At 39.4% G+C, this 24,498-nt stretch overlaps 1 protein-coding gene across 1 annotated transcript in view; it reads right to left on the reverse strand.

The window, feature by feature from the left end:
* Positions 1-316: 316 nt before the first annotated feature.
* The window catches only part of LOC309554544 (olfactory receptor 5AR1-like), a gene marked incomplete at both ends in the record, with an annotated part of 53,378 nt that continues 29,196 nt past the window's right edge, over positions 317-24,498 (reverse strand). The window contains one exon of the mRNA XM_082256284.1: positions 317-1,299. Within this exon, the coding sequence (XP_082112410.1) occupies positions 317-1,299 (983 nt within the window). The remainder of the gene's footprint in view (positions 1,300-24,498) is intronic.

The raw sequence follows: 24,498 nt of genomic DNA on the forward strand, positions 1-24,498 counted from the left end.
CCTCTGCACAAGTGTGAACGAGCCAAAAGTGACAATCAAAATTTGTTCTCACATGTCTCAAATGCATTTGATGGCACATTTAAATTCTGAATTTTTTTAAAAAAGTTTGCCAAATTTGGATTGAAGAAAATTCCATCCGCTTCGCTCATCAGTAGTTTTTGGTTATAGTTGATCTACAGAGTGGGCAAACTATAGTCATCACCTTCACTACCAGCCTTGAATTGTCTTGCATGAACATCTGATTTTTTTGTGTGTGATACTAAGAGTAGCCAGTTGACAGTGGTAGGAGGGAAGGACACAAGATAACTGTCCATGCTTACATCCTACGTGATATTCTGCAACATTTCCCTAGTAATGTTGCTTTTAGGACACTTTTAATATCTTGGTTCCTCATGCTATAAATCATTGGATTTAGCATGGGCAGTACCACTGTATAAAATACAGTAGCTATATTTACATTATCCCTGGAAGCTGAGGATTTGGGACTAAGATACACATAAAGGACAGTGGTGTAAAGTAAAGTCACTGCTGTAATATGTGAGGCACAGGTAGAGAAAGCTTTTTGCCTTCCTTCTCTCCCAATTATTTTTAAAATGGCTAATAAAATAGAAATATAAGACCCAAGAATGACCAGAACAGAAGGCATGGTGAGTGAAGAAGACAAAATGAACAAAACAATTTCATTAATAGTAGTGTCGCTGCAAGAAATGCTTAATAGTGGAGGAAAATCACAAGCAAAATGATGAAGAACATTAGAGACACAAAAAGACAGACGAAAGGTGAGGCATGTCTCAATCACAGAATGCAGCAAACCGGCTATAAAAGCTCCACATACCAGCTGCAGACACATCTTCTGCTGCATTACCAAGTTATAGCCTAATGGGTTACAGATTGCTACATATCGGTCAAAAGCCATAATTGCAAATAGCATACATTCAGTACTTCCAAGAGCACAGAAAAAGAAAAGCTGTATTGCACAGCCAATGTAGGAGATCGTTTTTTGACCAAAAAGTAGACCAGCAAGCATCTTTGGAGCAATGTTTGATGAGTATACAAGGTCTATGAAGGAGAGGTTGCTAATGAAAAAGTACATAGGAGTATGAAAACGGGTATTATTAAATACAATAAGTATTATACCAGTATTTCCCAAAATAGAAGTTACATAAACAATAAGGAACATCGTAAATAAAAATATCTTCAGGTCAGGTCTATTAGAAAAACCAATTAGAACAAACTCAGTTACCAATGAGTTATTACTGCCCTTAGGATCTTCCATGGAGACTTTGTAAAGTTTTATGTCTGTAAGAATAAAAGAAGAGTTGAGGTCTAATTAGAATCAATATAATAATAAAAAATAGCTATTACACATAAAAATAAAGACATTTCAGAACAACAGCAAGGGAAGGATAGATCTTCCTATCCTTTACTCCTATTCTTTTGCATCAAGCATGTTTAACCTTTTCATGACAAGAGACAATTAGTGCCTGGAAGACAAGACCAAATTTAGCAGCAAAAATATGTACTGATTACCTTGACAATAAGTCTCTAACTAAATTTCCCACCCAAATCATTTTCACAAGGACATACAAGACTTTATTTCGTACAATGTTAACTAAATGTTCTACTCAGATCTCCTATTATAGGCTTACAAATAGAAAAAAAGTGACAGCTGTTTATAAACAAAGCAAAGTGATGACCGTGTCATTGATATTTGCCATGTGATTTGGAACAATGCTAAAATGCTGGTGTTTCTGGATTTTGCAAAAGCATTTGATACAGTCCCCCACAAATGCTTAATCTATAAACTGAGGTCTGTAGGCATGATCCAAAGGTTTGCTCTTGGATAGAAAACTGGTTACAGGGGTGCATCCAAAGGGTGGTGTTAAATAATGTGTGCTCAGAATGGTCTAGAGTGGTAAGTGGGGTACCCCAAGTCTCTGTCCTGGGACCAATTCTGTTTAATGTAATTATAAATGATATAGAGGAAGAGATAAATAGCTCAATCTCAGTGTTTGCCAATGACACAAAAAAAAGCAGGGCAATAACATCACAGCAAGATGTAGAAAACGTATAAGAAGACCTCAATAAATTAACGGAGTGGGCAACTAGATGGAAAATGAGATTTAACATTGAAAAATGTAAAGTAATGCACTTGATGGGTAAAAATATAAATGCAGATTACTTACTAGGTGGAGAAGCTCTGTGGGATTCCAGAATAGAGAAGGATCTGGGGGTCCTAGTTGATGACAGACTTAGTAATGGCATGCAATGTGAAACTGCGGCAAGCAAAGCCAACAGAATATTAGCATGCATTAAAAAAGGGATTTACTCCAGAGATAAAATTATGATTCTACCACTTTATAAAACTCTGGTTCAGCCACATCTGGAGTATGCTGTCCAGTTCTGGTCACCAATCCTCAGAAAGGATGTGCTGGAGATGGAGAGAGTTCAGAGAAGGGCAACAAAATGATTAAGGGGGCTGGAGGACCTCAAAAACAAGGAATGACTACAAGTGCTAAATTTATTCTCCCTGGAGAAGAGATGCTTGAGAGGTCATATGATAGTGATATACAAATATCTCAATGATAATCCCTGTGTAGGTAGGAAACTCTTCAGTCTCAGGGTGTGTAAGAGGACACGGGGCCACACAATGAGATTGGAAGAGAAGTGCTTTACCCTTAAGCTGCTTAGGGGGTTTTTTCACTGTCAGCGACGTGAGGATGTGAAACTCTCTTCCACAATCATTGGTGTCAACAACAAGTATTGATAGTTTCAAAAGACTTTTGGACGTGCATTTTATCGAACATGATAAACAGGGATATTGTTAGGGTCTTATTTCAATACCCCTCTCGTCTCTACCTTATTATACCCTATAGAAATAAATTCTAGTTTAACTCTTACCTCAACTCAGCATTCTCAGAGACTGCGTGTGGAGTGCTATACACAGACAGCTTACATTACAATCAAAGTCAGTATAACACTCAACTTTTATTTCCATGTTTCCTCCATTTTATAGAGTTCATAACAACGACACAATACAGGATATGATAATAAACACTATAGGATATCACATGATAGGGACATAATTCCCTTCTTATGGGTGGATGCATTTACCCCCTAAGGTACCTCCCCATCTATGTGTTCACCTTACCAGAAATCTAACTTTAGATTCTGGCAAATAATATTGCTTACTAAAACATTGTATAAGTCTGTACATCTGTGGTCGGTTAGGACATGAAGACACTTCCTCTTTCTTACGTAAGCCATTTCCTGACTTCATTCTGTTACTAAAATACAAGCTTTAAAGTAGTTCTTCAGCTTTAGTTTCATACAAAAATTGCAAATACAGGTAAATGATTAACTTCTGCATAAAATCCAAACTCAGAAAGATCAATATCCCATTAGATATGGGCAATATTTATCTACACGGACACACACACACACACACACCAACATAGGTTGAACTGGATGGTCTATTGTCTTTATTTAACCTTCCCAGCTATGTAAATATGTAACTGTAGCACTGCCCCGTTGGGGGTTGCTTGAAATTGCATGTTCCTCTGTGCAGCCTTGACCTGTGAACTTTCCAACCTTTCTGACACTCTAGGTTCAGAAATGTTGTGTACAGATTAAAATAACACACTGACACAATGTAAATGACCTCAGCTCTCTCAAATATACTTGATCAAGAGAAGAGACTCAAAAGGTATTGGTCAGCCGAGTCCTGGATAAACTGCCAAGACTAGGTTGAAATAGTTCTCAAGACAATTATATCAGAAATGCCAGTCAAATGATATCAATGTACACAATAACAGACTCTGAATGAATAGGTTCCTAAAAGAAAAGAGCTATTAAATGCTTTAAATATCACTAATACTAATGGGGGTACCCCAGGCAGGGCCTATAATACCTTTATCCTAATTAGGGATGAGGTAATATAGGTATTAGTGACGTGTTCCCTTTAAGAGCAATGAGGCAGCAATGTTCAGGATGCAAGGTCTTGCAATGATCTTCACAGGCAGTTGGAGCTCAAAGAGTAAGGATTCCTAAGTGTGGCACATTGATGAACAGTCAAGGCAAGCTATTAGTGCTGACTAATAGCAAGACTTTCAGCAATCCTGATATAATGTGTCTGTATACAGTGTTCAAAGTGATATGATAGTGGGTGGCGGCTGGATGTTGGACAGGTGCCCTCTCACCAGTCCTAGGAACTTTGTGAACTTCTTGACGAACGATCCAAGTGGCTTCTTCTTACTGGAGGCGGGCTAAAATGGCAATTAGTCTGCTGAATCAGCGAGTCATCTGACTTCAATGCTTTCAGCGATGCTGCTGGGGGCGCCCCTTGTGTAGCATGCAACGTTTGACCCACTGAGGCTGGAGCTGCAGAAGGCTGTGCACCGCGTAGTAAGCCGCAGTCCACTCACACAGCGGGGAGAGGGTGTTCACTCGATGAAACCCGAGAAGCAAGAGAGCATAGGCCTCTTCGGCAGATCACTTTATAGTCTCTCCCATAATTCTCCCCTGGAGCAGATGGCTTTCTGGGAGGTGTAGTTCATGGACAGTTCTGCAGTTTAGTGATGTCTGCTCAGAAGACTACAGTTCCCAAAATGCTCTCCTCTAGGCTCAGAAGTGTGATGCAAGTAATCCAAGCCCAGCCCTAGGGGTATACAAAGACAGTCTGGGATGGCAGAAGACAAGTCTGCAAAGTCATATAACTGTAGTCTACTCCCTGCTACAACCCCCTCCCACTTGAAAGTCTTTGGTCCCCAAAGACAGGATACAGTCCCACCAAAATATTTGTTAATTTACACACTAAAGATCTGCAAAAAATAAATATGCTAACCAGAATCTACAGTAATAAACAACTGGCTAATAGATGAATTCCCCAATAGTAAACTATACAGGTAATCAGATAAAGTTAAATAATTTTGATGACAGGCCAGTAATAGATTAGTGACCCACCCAGAAGTGTCAGGGGGTGGAACTGGGTCATCCTTTACAAAAGGTTTAGGTAGAAGCTGACATTTGATTAGAGCATTGAGCTGTAGAATTAATTAATCAAAGCTTTCTCCCAGAGTGTCGTACGTTAGTCTCTTGGAGAAAGCTTTGATTAACTAATTTAGTACACAAGGAATACTAGGTAGCGGTTTACAGACAATGTATGGTTGAGAACGCCATCGATCGGACAATTTGTGTTTTCCTTGCACTCCCAAATTGGGTAACAGCACCCGGTCTCCTGGTTGCAAGTCTCCACTTTGAGATCAAAGATCCTTTCGTTTCTTTGTTCTCTAGCAGTGGATGCTCCCTTGGCTCTCTCATAGACAGTTTTAAAATTTCTTCGAAGTCTATCAACATATCCTAGATAACAGACCTGAGAAGTGTGATCCAGGGACGTTCCAAAAGCTAGTTCCACAGGCAAACAGGCCTCCCTCCTGAACATCAACCGGTAAAGAGAGTATGCGGTAGAGTCATTCAACATGCTATTGTAAGCGTGGGCTACTGTGGCAAGGTAGTCACCCCAATGTTGTTTCTTTTCTCAATGTAGTGTTCCCAGAATGTTTAGCAGAGTAGGAATAAAACAGTCTGGTTGTGGATCCAAGCCCAGCACTAGGGGGATGCAAAGACAATCTGGGACAGCAGAAGACAAGTCTGCAAAGTCAAACAGCTGTATTTCGCTCCCTGCTATATAACTAATCGCTAGTCTGCCAGGGCAGTTGTCAGTAAAACTATAAGCATGGGACATATGTGCAATATGGATGGCAAACACAAAGGGTTTAAGCCACTGTTAGCATGTACTAATTGACAGATTAGTATTTTATCTTAGTCCCGGTTCACACTGGTGCGATGAGGGAAACCCTGTGATATAGTGCCAGTTGCCGCATTGCACCTGAATCGCACACTGGTTCACACTGACATCTGCAAAACGCTGGGGGAGTCAATGTAAAGTTAATGACACCCCCAGATTGGTTCGCAGATCGCAGTACGAACTGTCAAATGGTGCAGAAATCGGATCGCATAGGTGTGAACACCCATGGGATCCGATTCCAGTGGAGACCAAAAAAAGGGTCCTGCACCATTTTGGTGCGAATGCAATGTGATTTCAGTCATACAGTTTGTATGACTGAATTTGCATTGCACAGACATTGCATGTGATCTGCATAGCAATGCGGTGCGAATCACATGCAATATCTATGATCGCACAAGTGTAAACCCAGACTTAATGCAAACAGTACTATTTTTCAGGAGACGTAATTTTGGGTGCCATTATTTCTGCACCAGTAGTAGCCAACACCATTATGAATCTGAATCAGAACCAAAGTATTAGCACAATAAGGTTAGCATCAACCAAAAAGATCAATCTATGGTTTTATTTTTTAATTCCTGGTCTTCCAGGTCCCATACTAAGCAGCCATCCTGCTGCATGGTACTCACAGGGGGTTTCCCTCTCAGCACGTGCAACATTCACAGAATGCCTCGCATTTTTCTCAATGAACACAAGACATTCAATTTACAGAAGACAGCAACCAGGCAGATAGGGCCATTTTTTTGCAGGCGAGACATTGCATGTCTCTTCTGCAATAATAGCCTGCATGCTCGCTGTTTTTTACAGATTAACTTCAGTTCTGCTTTAAGTCTTAACCACTTTAAGTTCGCAATACATATATATAGATTGCTGCTTTGAATTGGTTTACCGGGATTATGGCTGAAGATATCAACCATAACCCGTATTGTTTTTTACAGCCAGCAGCTGGCTTTCTCATGAAAGTGTTCTGATCGGCTCATAAGCAACTAGAACGCTTTCTGAAGCAGTAGGAGTGGACTTACTGTTCCCCCTGGTTCGCCCAAGAGGCGATCAATGAGTAGATCTTCTTTGATCAACTCCATGGCCTTGGAGGACCGGAGCGACATTATGACTTCCGATCCAGTAAACTAATTTTTTTTTTAAAGCAAAAGATCAAATGTTTTTTTTTTGTTATCTGTTGCTTTTAACCACTTAAGCCCGGAGGATTTGGCTGCTCAAAGACCAGAGCCTATTTTGCGATTCGCACTGCGTGACTTTAACGGACAATTGCGCAGTCGTGCGACGCTGTACCCAAATGAAATTGATGTCCTTTTTTTCCCACAAACAGAGCTTTCTTTTGGTGCTATTTGATCACCTGTGCAATTTTTACTTTTTGCACTATAAACAAAAAAAAGAGCAAAAATTTTGAAAAAATAAAAATATTTTTCACATTTTTTATATGAAATTCCCCCCCAAAAAAATGTAAAAATCAAAATGTTTTCACATTTTAGGCCAATTTGTTTTTTGCTACATATTTTTGGTAAAAAAATCGCAATAAGCCTATTTTGATTGGTTTGCGCAAAAGTTATTGCGTTTTCTAACTAAGGGAAAGATTTATGTTATTTTTATTGGTTTTTTAACGAGCAATGGCGGCGATCTGCGATTTTTTTTGCAGGACTGCGACTCTGCGGCGGACAAATCGGACCCCTGACTGACATTTTTAAAACTTTTGGGGGTACCAGTGACATTACTACAATAATCAGTGCTATACTGTACATATGCACTGTTACTGTAAAAATGACACTGGCAGGGAAGGGGTTAATTTCATTAGTGATCAAGGAGTTGTGTGTCCCTAGGGGCGTGTTTCTAACTGTAAAGCTGTGTGGCTTTTGATGTAACCACAGAGACATACGATCCTACATAGCAGGATCGTATGATCTCTGCAGTTACACCAGGGAGAATGACAGGCGGCTTTGTTTACATCAGCCGCCTGCCTTTCTCCCTCTCCACCGGGAGATCGCTAGTGACCGGCGGACATCGGGTCCGCCGGTCAAACGCCCGGGGATGCAGGGGAACGAGCGGGGGTAGGAGCACGCCTCCGGCGGCGCGCGCTCGCCCCCTGAAGGCTTTAGGGCAAGCGACGTAGTACTATGTCACTTTGCCCAGGAGGGGCTGACTGCCACAGTAAATATACTGTGGGCGGTCGGCAAGTGGTTAAAGGTAAACAAGAGATATGGGGTCTTTTTGACCCCAGATCTCTCTATAAAGAGAACCTGTCATCCTTGTTTCTAATATAAGGGATGTTTACATTCCTTGTAATAGGAATAAAAGTGATAAAAAAAAAATTAAAATTAAAGGGACAGCATAAAAATAAAAAATTAATTATATAAGAAAATGTTTTCTAAAAAATAAACGCGTAAACATATATTCGTACCACACATGTGAGGTATCGCCGAGAATGTTAGAACGAGAGCAATAATTCTAGTTCTAGACCTTCTCTGTAACTTTACAGGTTACCTGTAAAGGCATTTAAAGCATCGCCTATGGAGATTTTTAAGTACCGTAGTTTGTCGCTATTTCACAAACGTGCACAATTTTAAAGCATAAATTGCGGTATATATTGTGTTTTTTTTCTTCTTTTTATTAAAGTGTATCTTTTCCAAAAAAATTGTGTTTGCAAAACTGCTGCACAAATATCGTGTGACATTAAAAATTGCAACGATCACCATTTTATTCCCTAGCGTCTCTGCTAAAAAAAAAAGTGTATACCATTTGGGCGTTCTAAGTAATTTTTTAACAAAAAATACTGATTTAAACTTTTAAACAGAAAGTGCCAGAAAAATCCTGTTCTTCAAGTGGGCTGTTTTAGGTATACAGTAAGAATTTCAGTGCTGCATAGGGGCTGAAACAGAATTTTTGATGGCGATAAATAAATACAGCTAAACAAAAGCTCCATACTGCACAGATGTTAGGATGATCTTGAAGAGTCATTCTGTGTTCCTGAGGTCAGCTGTGAGTGGGGAGTGGGGATGCAGTTTAATTTGCCTCAATAGCCTAATGTGCCCCCCTCCCACCCCCAGGCCCCCTAGCTGCTATGGCTCTTGTTATGTCACTGATTCTACTGCAAAACAATCCATAGTATCAGTAAAAATGTTGTGCTCTAGTAGATAGGAAGTAAAGGAGGAAGTAAAACACAACATACTGTTGCAGTATGATACCTTAGTGGTTAGACCCAAGATACTAAGTCTAATTTCCTCCTGGGACACACATTTTATGGAGTTTGTCTATTCTCCAATTATTTATATGTATTTTCCTCCAATAATTTCCTCCCACAATCCTAAGGCATTCTAGAAGCACTAAAACTGTTCCCTGTTTATATATCCGTATGGCTTGGCATGGTAGGTTCAATCGGAAAGATGTAAACAATCCCACATCCTCTTTACTACCAGAACTATTGTCCTAACAATATTATTATTATTATTATTATTATTGTTATTATTATTAAATATTTTTTTCAAACATCCACTCACTGTTGATATTGATTTTTCACAATCGAATAGAATGTTAAGACCGCGTTTGCCTGCTGGTGTCACTGTGGTGCTCTGGGCTGGTTGCTGCAGATCTAGTGTCCACCAGGAGGTGTCTCCTAGAGGCCCAGTAATCAGTTCCAAATGGTCTCAGCTGCTAGCAGGACATATAATGCTTCTCCCACTAGCGCATGGCGCCTCAGTGTTTTGGCTGCTTCTGCCCTATACTCTGGTTGCCGTGCTGCTGCCACCACCGGACTCTGCTGCCATTTATTCTTGACCTTGCTCTTGTTCCTGCCCTGTACCCAGTACCCTGCTACCTTACTCCCTGCTCCTCCATTTTTCCTCTGCCCTGTGTGTATCTCATCTTGCATATATAGTGTATATTGTTAGGTTGCTGGTTAGGCATTTTGTCATTTAGTTTTGACTCTCATGCATTCTTATGTTTATTGCTTGCTGGTGTGTGATTGTCTTTTGCTTCACTGTAAACAAATCTCACTTTATAGATATATACATACATGGTCTGGTCCCAGTTTACCTGGTGTAGCCACTTATATCTGGTCTCCCAGCTACTGATTCCTAACATAGAATCAAAAGTATTTTTCACAGGCATCATCGAGGTCTGGCATGACTTTAGATTCTTTCCATTAAAGAAAATATATTTATAAACTGTAATACCCATAAAGTGTCTCTAAAGAATATATGTTTTCAAAACATTCTGAGAATAAATAAATCCCTAAACTAATTAGAGCTGAACTCAAGGGAAATATTTAACATTAGATTAAAATGTATTTTTAAAAGTAATTATACGTATTTTAAATCATATTTCCTGGCCACAAACGCAACCCAAATACATCAGGTTTCAGGCATATGGTCAAGAGAGTGGATCTGTCACCACTGCCATAGGGATGGGACCACCTTCTCTCAACCACCACCAGTCCCCTGACTAAGTCAGTCTGTATGCTTACTTCTTGTTCCCTAAGTATAGGTCACCGTGCACCATGGGAATAAAGAGACCCAGTCGCTTCCTCCTGGAATAGGTAATGCCAACTCTCAGTGTGCCTTCTTTTAGGGTTCTTCAACAGCCTGGCAGTCCTGAAGGGGAAAGCCCACCAATGTATAGGCCCTGGAACTTCAACAAAGGTCTGACCACTTACTCAAGGCCTTCTGCTCCCTCCCATATCACTCCCTAATCCCTAGTTTGTTAAACCAATCCTGGGTCCATTCAGGTGCTCTCCTGCTCTCCCACCATTCTTTCTATGATAACATTTTCGAATGGTTGAAACATATCTGAAAGGTTTACCAGTCTGTTGACCACAAGTGTAGAGAGGTTGACAAATGAATAAGGTTGGGTAATAGGGTGTCTTTCTGCCGATTAATTCTGATGCCACAAAATACGGCAGCAACATCACCATTGGTTTTGTTTGCAACTTTTAAAAGCCAATTCATTATTTTTACCAGTCTGTGGACTGCTTAGGAAATGTGATTACTGTGAGCATTTCAACAGATTAATTGATTCTCATTTTGCATATTATTTAATAATACTTTAAGCTGTATTTAGAAGAATGCACCCCTATTTGAAAAATCACCTAGACTATATACATCAATAGTTAAAGTGCAGAGCCAAAATTTTTAGATAGCATAGTGAATATTTGAGATTCTTGTCAGCTTTTTTGCTATCTGTCGGATGTCCCTTCATTTCCGGTCCCAGAACGACAGCAGCCAGTAAGAGGAGATCTTTCCAGAGTGAGGAGATATCACCCCATTGGGAGTTTTACCAGAAAGGGTTTCCTTATTGGCAAATTTTCCCTCTTATGCTTTCCTATTTTCCTCTTATTCCCTTCTTCCCCAACTGTGGGTTTTAGCTCTTTCCATAGATGTTCCATTAAATAAAGATCACAAATACTGTATATATATTTTATGCATTTAATCATACAGTTCATATAGCCATAGTGGTGTTAATATTTATTATGACCTCTATTGTGCATAACCCTTCTCACTCCTAATTTTCCCCTGGTATTATTTCTGTCATTGTTTATTTAGAAAAAGTAATTGCCAGTGTGGCTAATCCCTTTTTGTACATCCAAATATTTCCCAGTACTGTACTTATTTCCTTCACCATTGGGTTAGAATATGTGTATGCCAGAATTACCTTTGGTCAGCAAAACATTTAAATATCAGTATGCATAATAATGATCTTATGTAGAAGTTTATACCTGGAAAGAAACATGATTTTTTTTCAACTGAAAAACTGTATGTGATTTTATCATGAAAATTGTGATTTTATTGTAGCCAGGAGTCAGCTAAAATTGCCTGCACTATCAGGGGACACTCTGTAGCACCCGCTACACCATGGTTTTTCACTCTAGTGTTCAGCCTGGACTCTATGTTATCACATTTTGAGGGCAGAACAAATAGGAGTGAGAGTGGAGCAAAGACTGTTGGGACATGTAGTCAGAAGAGCCAGGTGTACACTGAAATCGGACTGCTATGGACTACAAGTACCAGCCAGCTGAAGAAGGAGAACAGAATGCTGGGAGAGGCAATATAAAGCTTGTGTGGGGACAGCATTGCCCTCTTGGGACCTCTGCCTTCCCCTGGAAGCAGTGACCCGGACGGCTGGAGAAATGCTGCGGCCTAGGCAGCAAGGGGAGCCTTCGGTAAGAGTGCAGAGCTGCATGAGCCATCAGCAGGTCTAGTCAGCTGAGTGACAGTCCGGAGGTCACTATCATCATTTGCAACATGGATCTGGCTGAATCACTTTGTGCAAGGTGTGTGGTCGAGCACCCCCTTCATCCTGTTCACAGCATATGCAGGAGTCTGCTATAGGACCTTCCCACCATAAGGAACAAACTATTCAGAGAGAGGAGATACAACAAGACACGTGGCCACTCACTAAAACTAGAGGAAAGGCGGTTTAACCTTAAAGTGCGTAAGGGGTTCTTCACTGTAAGAGCGGTAAGGATGTGGAATTCTCTTCCACAAGCAGTCGTATCAGCAGGGAGCATCGATAGTTTCAAAAAACTATTGGATGGACACCTTAAAGACCACAACATACAGGGGTATACAATGTACGGTTAAAAGCAAACACACACACACATCATAGGTTGAACTGGATGGACTGATGTCTTTTTTCAACCTCACTAACTATGTAACTATGTAACCATTCCCACAAGCCTGGTGTCTTTTGGATTGGTGAGTGGGCAGAAGCCCATCCTATTTTCAACCAAAGACACACTGCATGCATACACCTTTACTTTACTTCTTTCACCAAAGCCTCATAAGGAGACACATTTACTTTGCTTCTGGTACCAAAGCCTCATAAGGGGGTACACACGAGCCAAATAAACGGCTGACATTCAGCCTGTGTGTATGTCGGTTTGTCCAACAGAAGCCAGCTGTTCACTCTCAAGCCGCTGCTCTATGCATCTATAAGACACATAGAGCTGTGGCTTGGCCCCCTCTCCACTTTTCTTTCTTCTCATTGGCATAGAATGCATGAAGTTAAAAACATTCAGCTTTTAGAACCACTTTATGGGCTCTTTCACACGGGCGTTCCGTATGTCCGTTTTTCATCCCATCCGTTTGCGGATGAAAAACGGACATAATGTATCTCTATGTAAATACGGATGTCAGCGGATGATCATCCGCTGACATCCGTTTTTCGTCCTTTCCGTTCAGTTCAGTTTTTTGGAACGGAAGAGAAACCTATTTTTTCTTCCGTTCAAAAAACGGAACGGACGCAAAAACTGATGTGAGTGGTGTCATCCGCTGACATCCATATTTACATAGAGATACATGATGTCCGTTTTTCATCCGCAAACGGATGGGATGAAAAACGGACAGACGGACCGGATGACACAAGTGTCATCCGTGTCCGTTTCAAAAAAAAAAAAAGGACCTGATCGTGCAAAAAAAAACTGAACGCCTGTGTGAAAGAGCCCTAAGTAGTTTCCTAAATCCAGAAAGCTGATGCACTGGCCTCTCTGCTCGGCAGGCTAATCCTGGTTTGTCTTGGAGTCTTTAGCTAAGCCTAGCTGAGACTGTGCTGAGTGAAGACATGAAGCTTTCCACTTCTCTCTCTCTCTCTTGCTCTCTTATTCTTCTGCACCAGGGGCAGTTGTCTCCTCCAAACAGCTAGACCCTGGAGTATTTATGGGCTGTCATCTTCTGGGCCTGCCTCCCTAGAGGTTAGCTGCAGCCTCTGTCCTTCCATCCACTATGTTCTGGAAATATCTATAGAAGACAGGGTGAGTTAACAGAACTAAAGCCATTGAAGCACTACACAGTCTCCTAAAACACCATTAGGTCATGTTCCTCTGCCTACAGGGCAGCCAAACTAGATTTACCTTCACTAGCAACAGTGAGGGTGCTACATATGATTAAAAGTTATAGATTTTAGATTTTGTTGTATTCTAGAAAAATGATGTGATGCACTAAAATCCTATGTAGTGCTATGTTTTTAGGACTCCACTTTTTCCAAATTTTCATAATAGAATTATTGTCTCTTCTCCAGTTTATATTTTTATATTTGTCTAGCATTAATATTTTTAATTATCTTTATACGTAAGTATAGATTTACCTTTATTTGTAAGATATTTTATTCATAAGTAGTTTTTCATCACTTCTTTGCACTAATGAGATTTTTCAATTCATACATTTATTTTTAGTGTTTTTTTTTTTGAACATTAACCAATCATGTCTCATAGGGTTTTGTAGATTTAATGATTCTCCTAACAATCATGTATTTATTTATTTTTTTTATCTATTTATCTCCAGTCCTTTTATAGTATGTCATTCATCCTCATGATTTAGCTGTTTTAGCAATAAAGTAAAAAAAATTAAAAAATGTTAAAAAAAAAAAAGGTCTGTGTGAAATAAATAAAAAGAATTTAAATACATGTAAAGCACGATATCATATTTTTTTGTGTTTTCACGGGTGTGTGCAATTTTAACACTTTGTTTGGTATCTATTTACTCAACGCAACCCCATCTTTTATATTTTAATTTATTAGAAGAACATGCCTTCAGACAGCAGCATTCAGGGCATGTGAACAGTAATACAATCAGTGCCCCTATCCTCTAGAAATTATTAAATTGGAAGGATTGGGAAAATAAGGATATCGGGCACATGGGATCAATAAAATTACTCTTTATTTGAATTCACCGATAAAAACGCAACAGAAAAAAAAAAAAAAGGGGGGAAGATGTACTACATTCTAAAAGAGAGGGCCTATACAGGTCCCTAATGTAATGTAAATACAGTTCACAGTTAGTAAAGTCACAATTAACATACAGAATGAAATGTATAACAATACAAATGATGCTTCACATCAAGGAATGCCCGTGGATGGATACCCGAATAAACAAGGTGCTGTCCAGCCGGGTCAAATGATGTTTCATCATAGATTCACCATATTTGGTTAGCATTAGCTCGACATGTTTCGCTTTACTTGAGAAAGCTTCATCCGGAGCTGTTACTAAGGCTTTCAATATATTCTGTATAGCAAATAAATATGTTTTAGAACCATTGAATGTGATACACAAAGAAAAGAAAAAGACATTCATATACATAAACATGAACAGGGAACAGTGATTTACATTACATATTACCAATATGGGTGTACACATGAAAATCAACTACCATTTAATAGTTGTTCATTCCTAGATAAGGAGAAGCTATAGGGGTCTAGTGGGACGGTCACACTGTGTCTGCATGTGGGGATCCAGGCCGTAAATTATGATGTACCATCAGCAGTGTTGGGGTAGTTACTCAAAAAATGTAACTAGTTACTAGTTACTTCTGTAAATTGTAATGAGATTACTTTACTAGTTACTGCATTTGAAAAGTAACTTCACTACTTATTACTTTACTTTACTCTTTCTTCATTGACCGTGTAGAAGATGATACATGACACTCTTTCTGCATAGAGTTTATTGTATAAACACAGGCTTTGGGAATCATGAGAACAAAACCTGAAAAAACAGAATAAAACATAAAGTTCAACAAAAAGTCATAAACTTCATCCCTCTCTATTCTTTGAAATAACGATTGTATCGCACGGCTTGGGTAACGCAGGAAAGCGCATTCCTATAGCCTAGTAAAGTAGTGTAGTTACCTCCTATAGCCTAGTAAAGTAGTGTAGTTACCTCCTATAGCCTAGTAAAGTAGTGCAGTTACCTCCTATAGCCTAGTAAAGTAGTGTAGTTACCAATATTAGCATTGTAACTAGTTACTTTACTTAGTTACCAAAAAAAAGTAATGTAGTTACTGTAATCAGTTACTTTGTAACTAGTTACCCCCAACACTGACCATCAGGTATGTTATACAGCATACGTACCTGTATGTTGTGTGATATAACACACGTTAAGAATTCCTTAGAGCATAACGAGGGGGGTCTTTGTGGGCTTGTAGGAGACTCATGTGAGGTCAGCTCGACGATTATAATACGGTAAAATGTAGACCGTTTATAATCAGTATCTAAACAAAGTATAGAAGTAGATTGTTTTAAACAGAGGGCAACTTTTAATAGTAATGAGAGTAGGTAAAGATCCCAGTGTTTACATATCAGTGATCATGTTCTTATTCGATGTGAACGCGGAGATATTCTGGGGATGTGATATTCCCCGTCTGTGTATACCATGTAGATATCCCAATGCTGTGTAAATTAAATATAGGTAAGTACCCCATGTCCCAAAAGGGAAAAGAGGAGGGAAGGAGGGGTGGCCAAGATGCACAATCATATACAGAGTTGTATAAAGTACTCGAAACCCATACTTGAGTAAAAGTACAAGTGCTCGATCAAAAAGTGACTTGAGTAGAAATGGAAGTGCTCGATCAAAAAGTGACTTGAGTAAAAGTACTAAAGAATTCAACATTTTTTGTACTTAAGTATTGCAAGTAGTTTTTTTAAATATTTTGCTACCCAAGTACTGAAAGTAAAAGTACCAGTAGTTTTGAAAAAAACATTGCTACTCAAGTACTGAAAGTAAAAGTACAAGTACTGTCTTATGTAGTTATTAAAGAAAGAAGTCAAAAGTTTGAACATCATATTGTTTTTTATTATTTCAAATGCAGCTTTTATTTATACATACAGTAGCATTTATTTTTGTATGCGCTGATAATACACATGTTTTGAGCTTCATGAAACCTGCCATCTACTGTTCTGGCAGTGGTCATTTTTATAATAGTAACGAGTAACTATGCAGCACAAAAAAAAAAAATCGGAGTAGAAGTATTGAAATCATTGAAAAAATGTAGTGAAGTAAAAGTGGAAGTAGGAGAAAAAAATTCTACTCTAGGAAAGTACAGATACCGCCTTTCGGTACTTAAGTACAGTAGTGAAGTAGTTCTACTTAGTTACTATACATCTCTGATCATATATAAATGGGATGGAATCCATTTGGTGGCTCTGTCAATGTAATATATAGCCATTTTAAAACCTCTATAGATTTATATTGAGAAAGGGGGGGTTCTTGGAGGAGAAAAAAGCCCCCCATCTCTATTAAACTTGGCGTCAAATTTACATAGGGAGGGTCCATAAATGGCCCTGACTCGATCTAATGTGCATCCCGGACAGCCATATCCCAGTGTTCCACAGGTGAAGATTGATAAGACATCAGTATAGATAGGCTTTGCATTTTAAAGTAGAGGTCATGCATTGTAATAAAAAACCCCTCGTTATGCTCTAAGGAATTCTTAACGTGTGTTATATCACACAACATACAGGTACGTATGCTGTATAACATACCTAATGGTACATGATAATTTACGGCCTGGATCCCCACATGCAGACACAGTGTGTCCGCCCCAATAGACCCCTATAGCCTCACCCTATCTAGGAATGAACAACTATTAAATGGAAGTTGATTTTCATGTGTACACCCATATTGGTAATATGTAATGTAAATCACTGTTCCCTGTTCATGTTTATGTATATGAATGTCTTTTTCTTTTCTTTGTGTATCACATTCAATGGTTCTAAAACATATTTATTTGCTATACTGAATATATTGAAAGCCTTAGTAACAGCTCTGGATGAAGCTTTCTCAAGTAAAGTGAAACATGTCGAGCTAATGCTAACCAAATATGGTGAATCTATGATGAAACATCATTTGACCCGGCTGGACGGCACCTTGTTTATTCGGGTATCCGTCCACGGGCATTCCTTGATGTGAAGTATCATTTGTATTGTTATACATTGCATTCTGTATGTGAATTGTGACTTTACTAACTGTGAACCGTATTTACATTACATTAGGGACCTGTATAGGCCCTCTCTTTTAGAATGTAGTACATGTTCCCCCTTTTTTTTTTTTTCTGTTGCGTTTTTATCTTTGAATTCAAATAAAGAGTAATTTTATTGATCCCATGTGCCCGAAATCCTTATTTTCCCAATCCTTCCACTTTTATATTTTAAAGTGGAACTTTACAAAGAACTTGATAAAAATAATGTTCTTTAGCAAGGAAAATACATTTCACATTAATAATTATGCTACCAAAATGAGTGTGTGCTGTAAACTGCCTGCAGCTTGTCCCTGTTTCTTCTTGCTGGAGGCTGCCATTTTGCTGAATCCCAGAGCCCCTGAACAGCAGTACATCTTCGGGCTGTCAGCAGATCAGCCTCTACAAATTTGGTGCAGTGCCTAAAAGAGTAACTGAGCATGTGCCAAGCAGGGTGAGACAGTGTACTGTATTTACTGGATTTTCAACAGTTTAATCACTTATTTTTTAATGTTTTACATAGCTGAACCTAAAAAAGAGGCCAGCATGAATAGATCTACCAGGACCTAACTTTTTCAATAAAGTTCCACTTTATTAAAAAAATTGGGTATAATAATGTGTTTGTCTTCACTAAAATTCATTTTAGTGTATTTTCCCTGAAAATATACTTTTGATAAATAACTGCCCAAATATTGTGTGACATAAAAAATTGCACCTACCACCATTTAATTCTCCAGGGTCTCTGCTTTCATAAAAAAACGTTCTTTTGGGTGGTTTACAATAATTTTTAGCAAAAAATGCAGATTTAACATGTACGCAAAAACATTTATAAAATGCGTAGGTAGACAAGTAGTTAATATGTTTGCACATGATGCTTCTCCTAGATTTGTGTATATATACAATATTCCTGCGTTTTTCAAAAACGTTTATCCAATCTGTCAAAGCATTTACAGTATGTTATGTATAATTTTCCTCACAATCATTTGTCAAGTCATTTTGTGTATTAACCACTTCTGGACCGGAAGGATTTGCCCCCTTAAGGACCAGGCCATTTTTTGCGATTTGGAACTGTGTTACTTTAACGGACAATTGCGCAGTCGTAACTAAATAAAACTGATGTCCTTTTTTTCCCACAAATAAAGCTTTCTTTGGTGGTATTTAATCACCTGTGTGATTTTTATTTTTTGCACTATAAACAAAAAAGAGCGACAATTCTGAAAAAATAAAAATAAAAAATCACATTCTGCTATACTAAATTTAAAAATGTAAAATGTTTTAACATTTTAGGCCAATTTTTTTTCTGCTACATATTTTTGTTAAAAAAAAATGCAATAAGCATATTTTGATTGGTTTTCGCAAAAGTTATTGCGTCTTCTAACTGTGGGAAAGATTGTCATTTTTATTGTTTTTTTTAATTTTTTTTACTAGTAATTGTGGCGATCTGCGATTTTTAGCGGGACTGCGACATTGCGGCGGACAGATCGAACCCCTAACTGACATTTTTGAGGGGACCAGTGACATTACTACAGTAATCAGTGCTAAAAATATACGCACTTTTACTGTAATAATGAGACTGGCAGGGAAGGGGTTAACACAGTGGGTGATCAAGGGGTTAAATGTAAGCCTAGAGGAGTGTTTCTAACTGTGGGGTCGGGCTTTTGAAATGATCACAGAGACATGTGATCCTATAAAAAGTGTTTACAATAGCTGACCTACCTTCTCTCTCAGCAGGGAGCGATCGCGGGTGGCCGGCGGCAATCAGAGCCCCCCTAGCTACGTCGGTTTGCTCAGGAGAGCCAGCCTGCCACAGTAAAACTGCAGTGGGTGGTCCTTAAGAGGTTAACTGCTTCCCGCACGGCCACTGCACATATATGGCCAAGTGGGAAAAGCGTTGTTCATGGGTCGACGTATGGGTATGTCCTTCAATTAGTACCAGACTAGTGCAACAAGCAATAGTTTTCCTGATCACTGCCAAACCAGTCACTACACCAGTGTAAACCACCAATGGTGTCTGTGATTGTCATCACACCAGTCCCTGTGTCACCAGACCATTGTAAGTCAGCATCAGTGTTTCTGATTGCTGCCACACTTGTCCTAAGTGTAACCAGACCTGTATAAGCCAGCAGCAGTGTTTATGATCACTTCTACACAAGTCCCACTGTCAACAGACCAATGCAGCCAGCAATAGTGTTCTCGATCAGAAAATGCCTTGGAGTGAAAATTAGATGTGTAATTTATGCCCTGGAATCTCTAAAGATGCATTTTGGGATTTTGGGAACCTCTGTCCATCTAGACTGTGAAAAAATCTTAAACATGTGGAACCCACATACTTGGGAGGCATATTAGAATGTGTTTTAGAGTGTTTTTGGAAGTAGGCCTTTAGGGGGACTTCTGATCTGGTCAGGTGTTGGACGCTGCTCCACTTCATCTTAGATAGGACAGTGGTCCACTGCTGGTAGTTAGAAGCTTTCAGTATATAGTGCCCAACACCTGGCCAAAGGCATGTCCACAACATCCTCAGGCCATAAGCCATTATTTTAATCAATAAAGGAATGCCCACACTTGAAATATGTTATCCACACTTTGCTGTAGCTTGCAAAGATGGCAGTGACATGTAACATCACTTTGACATGCTGACAGAGCATGCATTGCCACACACAAGAGCAAACCCTCTGCAGCAGTCACTCAGACATAACTTACTACATAAGTAATCAACTATCTTCTGATCCAAAAAAATTGCAGCGCCACTTGAATGAATACATATATATTATAAATAAATTTCAGAAATATAAGTAAATCTAAGTGAAATAAATAAATAATATTTAATTCATTTTGAATAAATACAAATAGTGAAAAAAGTATTTTAAAGCGAATAAATATAGAAAAAGTCTTTAAAAAAGAACAAATATATAAATATAAATTTCCTGTGCTATAAGAGTGTGCAAAAGTGGTGCAAAATGACCAAAAATATCACAAAATAGAAAAGTGCCAGCGCTTGAAAGTGAATGTTCTGAGGTGCAATCCTTCACCAATAAAAAGTGGCTACTCACCTCCCGTTCTGACCCCTGTGTTACCAGTGGGTCAGCAATTGCTGTTCCCAGAGAGAGACATATCAATAAGGATGATAACTGGCCGATGATCTTTCAATCTCCAATCTTGTATGCCCTTAGCTGTGTCTCCAGTATAAGACAAAAAATGGGACAGATCTAGTGCTCTCCGTATAACAAAATTTGTTGGAAAACAAATTACAAAGTAACAGACAAACATTTAATTAACTCACCCCTAATATGATGACTGCAACTGCTTCTCTTTGGTGAGGTGTGTGATGTTAGCTGGTATTGATGATGTTGCTACTTGCAACTGGTTTTCCAGGTTTGCGTCGGTCAGTCTGGAGCGCAGTCGACTCTTTGTGGTGGTAAGTTTTGAAAAGAACTGCTGGCAGGTAATTGTTTTGTCTTCAACCGTTCCCACTACCTCCAGGTACAGGGCGTGGCCATGGGCACTTGTTGTGCACCGGCCTACGCCAACCTGTACCTGGGGGGGTGGGAACGACAGATTACGTCTGATGACGTTTTATCTGAATTCTTCACTCATGTAGCCGTTTGGTTACGATATATAGATGACATATTTGTAGTATGGACGGGATCTAGACCCATGCTTGAGGAGTTTATTACAGCACTCAATGTGAATACATTCAATTTAAAATTGACGAGCACGATTAACCCAACTTATGTCACCTTCCTTGACCTTACAGTACACAAATTGGAGAATGGACACTTGAGTACGGATCTCTACCGTAAGGAAACCGCAGGAAATGTCATTTTGCACGCTTCCAGCGCACACCCCCCAGCATTAATTCGAAGCATCCCGTATGCTCAATATGTCCGCCTCAGACGTAACTGTACGTCTGATGCTGATTTTAGAAAACAAGCAAATCTACTTCGTAATTGTCTCAAACACAGAGGCTACAGTAAACGCACACTCAGAGATGCATTTAACCGAGCTGCAGGACAGAATAGGAATGACTTGCTTTTCAAGAAAAAATCAGTCCCTACTCAGCAAACCGTCAAATTTATCACAAAATACTCAGTACACACAGATGTTTTACGCTCTATGTTACAGAAACAATGGCATATACTCTACAATGATTCTGTCATTAAAAAATACATTAGTGAATATCCCCAAATTGTGTTCAAACGTACAACGTCACTGAGAGACCATCTTATGTCAAGCCACTATCAGCCACCAAAAATCAAATCTAGGTCCCCTCATGGTACTTACAGATGCAGACAATGTGAGTTTTGCCCCTGGGTTGAGGAATCCACACAATATCTACTCCCCGATGGTGAAATTCTAAGACCAAAATTCAGAGCAGATTGCAGTACTCGAGGCGTAGTATACTTAATGTACTGTGCCTGCGGTACTTTTTATGTCGGTAAGACAATCAGGGAATTACGTCAGCGGATAAAAGACCATGTATATGTATCAACGGGGGGCAAAATGATCACACCAGTGAGCAGGCATATAGATCTTCACCATAGATTCAACCCTAGGAAGGCCAGGTTCTTTGTTCTAGAAATCATTCCCCAAGACCCCCGAGGGGGGAACTGGGACAAACGGATTCTCCAGAGGGAAACCCTCTGGATTGAATGTTTAAATGCCACTCAAAGACCAGGGATTAATGAGATGCAATCCTACAAACCATTTTTGTAGGCCTGATCTCCAAATTCCATTTAACATGCAAGATCATCATGCTTTAGGCTATGTGCATTACCAGATTGCATGGCGGATTTTCTCTGGTGTGTGGACCCATTACCTCTGATTGGTATCTACTTAATCTGCTAATACTCTTTGGTTGCTTTTGGTCACAGTCTGTGGACAGTTCTTCCATCTAAATTTTCTTCCATTTATGCCCTTTTCTGAGTCTATATTACAAGTGATTCACATTGGGCCCAAGTAAGTTGCATTGAGCGTACTGCTCATAGGAACTACCCAAATAGCTTCATTTTATTATAAGATGTATACTTCCCTTCCATTTGGCTTAATATATATTTTTATATTTATGTTTTTCTATATATGTACAAATATAATACAGTTATTAGTCAATACTATTACAATATTACTGAATCGTCAGTTTTTGAATCTATTATCTTCTTTGGTACTCTATTGTACAATGGTGATAAACAGTTATCTAGATTGATAAGTTTGTAGTGTCATAATTAATATCGATTTCTTTCTTTTTTTCTTTTATGCTGCAGTGGTGATCTATCCTGGGTTGTCGCTGGAAGAGTTTTGCATGCGTTGCGGGCGGTGACCTGAGGTGGCGCTGCGGCGTGCTCCTCTGGAGGGCTACCCTTGTTGACACATGTGCGGCCAGATAGGCCTCAGTGACGTGACGCACTTCCGGTGCTGAAGTCCTGCGGCATAACAAGCGGATGTGAGGACATCCGTGTCCTGCACACACGCTTGTTCTCCCCGAACGGACCCGCGTTTAACGATGCGACCTTCGGTCAGCCCAGTTTATCGCGAGGTTACGCCGGGGAGTGTGGCCGGAGAGGTGACGTCATTGACGAGCCGCTCGGAGTCCACACCATAAAAGGGCCATACACGCTGGACTCATTATGGCGGCGGTTCCCCATCCGGAGCGGACATCATGGATGCATAGGACAGAGCTGAGATGAGGTATCTTTTGGGCACGAATTGATTCAACTTTATTTGTTAATCATTACCAAGAGCCTGTATAGAATACTTTAAACATTACCTTATTTACGTCCACTCCAGGCTACCGATACACCATTACCTGCTGGTACATTTTGCTGGCTTTTCCCACTGAATGCATGGAGATATGTTTCCATAGTTGTAGTGTTTGGTAAGACATGAGGCCTTTTTGGCAACCCACATTATTTAACTATTATTCCCGGACTATCCTCGCTTCTTGAGCTTTTACTCCATTGCATGTCTCCACACTGTGTTTGGGGGTGTATATTAGGTCTTATCACGATTTGCCTGGTAATATATCTCTCTCTCTATAGTCCCCTGTAGTTTTCTGACTATATTTGACATCTAAACAAATATTAATCAATGTACTATTATGTCCTTACCTAGGTGGCACCCAGGCTTTACCACCCCTGGGCTAGTCCCTCCTCTGTTATGATACCGAGCTCTGTACCTATCCATGAATGTCCCTTCGTTATTAATTATCATGTTTCTGCGGTGACGTTTGTCCTGCATAATAAATATCCAGGTATGTATAAAATCAATTGCCCACTGGTATCCGTATTATCCATTGATACCCATTATATAATTGCTACTGTGTGGTCCCCCACATGTGATCTTTTTGGGAAGCTTCCGGGGTGCATTGTCCGTTGCGCCCACGAGGTTTTCACCGCTCGCCCGTTTGCATAGACCTAATCAGTGATTGGATACGTCACCATGAACATGCATGCGGTTCTCAAACTTTAGATGTTATTTATATGACACATTTTTGGAAACAACTTGTATTATTAGTAATCATATATTTTTTGTTCCATACAGAATTATCCATTCTATTTACAAGTAGGCTCCAGACGAAGCCTCTATATGAGGCGAAACATGTTGAGCAATTCAACCACTACTCTTTGTCACCATTTTCTGAGTATATACAGGATAGTGCTTGCCATTGGATTGACCTCTGACAGCATTTTCGTCACGTATTTATAGTCATATTTTATGACTAATAGCATTGTAACTATGCATGACTATACAAAGTTGAACTGCTGTATATTACCTAGTTGACTGCTCAGCCAATTTTGGTTCCAGTCAATTTTATTTTTTAAATTTTTTGTCTTGTGATCATTTGTTTCCCTTCCCCAATGTTACATGTTATGGAATTTGAATAAAATTGTTTTTTAAGTAATTTATGTGCCTGGAAAATCCTTCCTTCCCAATCTTCCACAATTTTCTATGTAGCGAACTCTAGGATTGGC

This window comes from Pelophylax lessonae (assembly GCF_965119305.1).
Source record: "Pelophylax lessonae genome assembly, chromosome: 4".
Classification (NCBI taxonomy): Eukaryota; Metazoa; Chordata; class Amphibia; order Anura; family Ranidae; genus Pelophylax; species Pelophylax lessonae.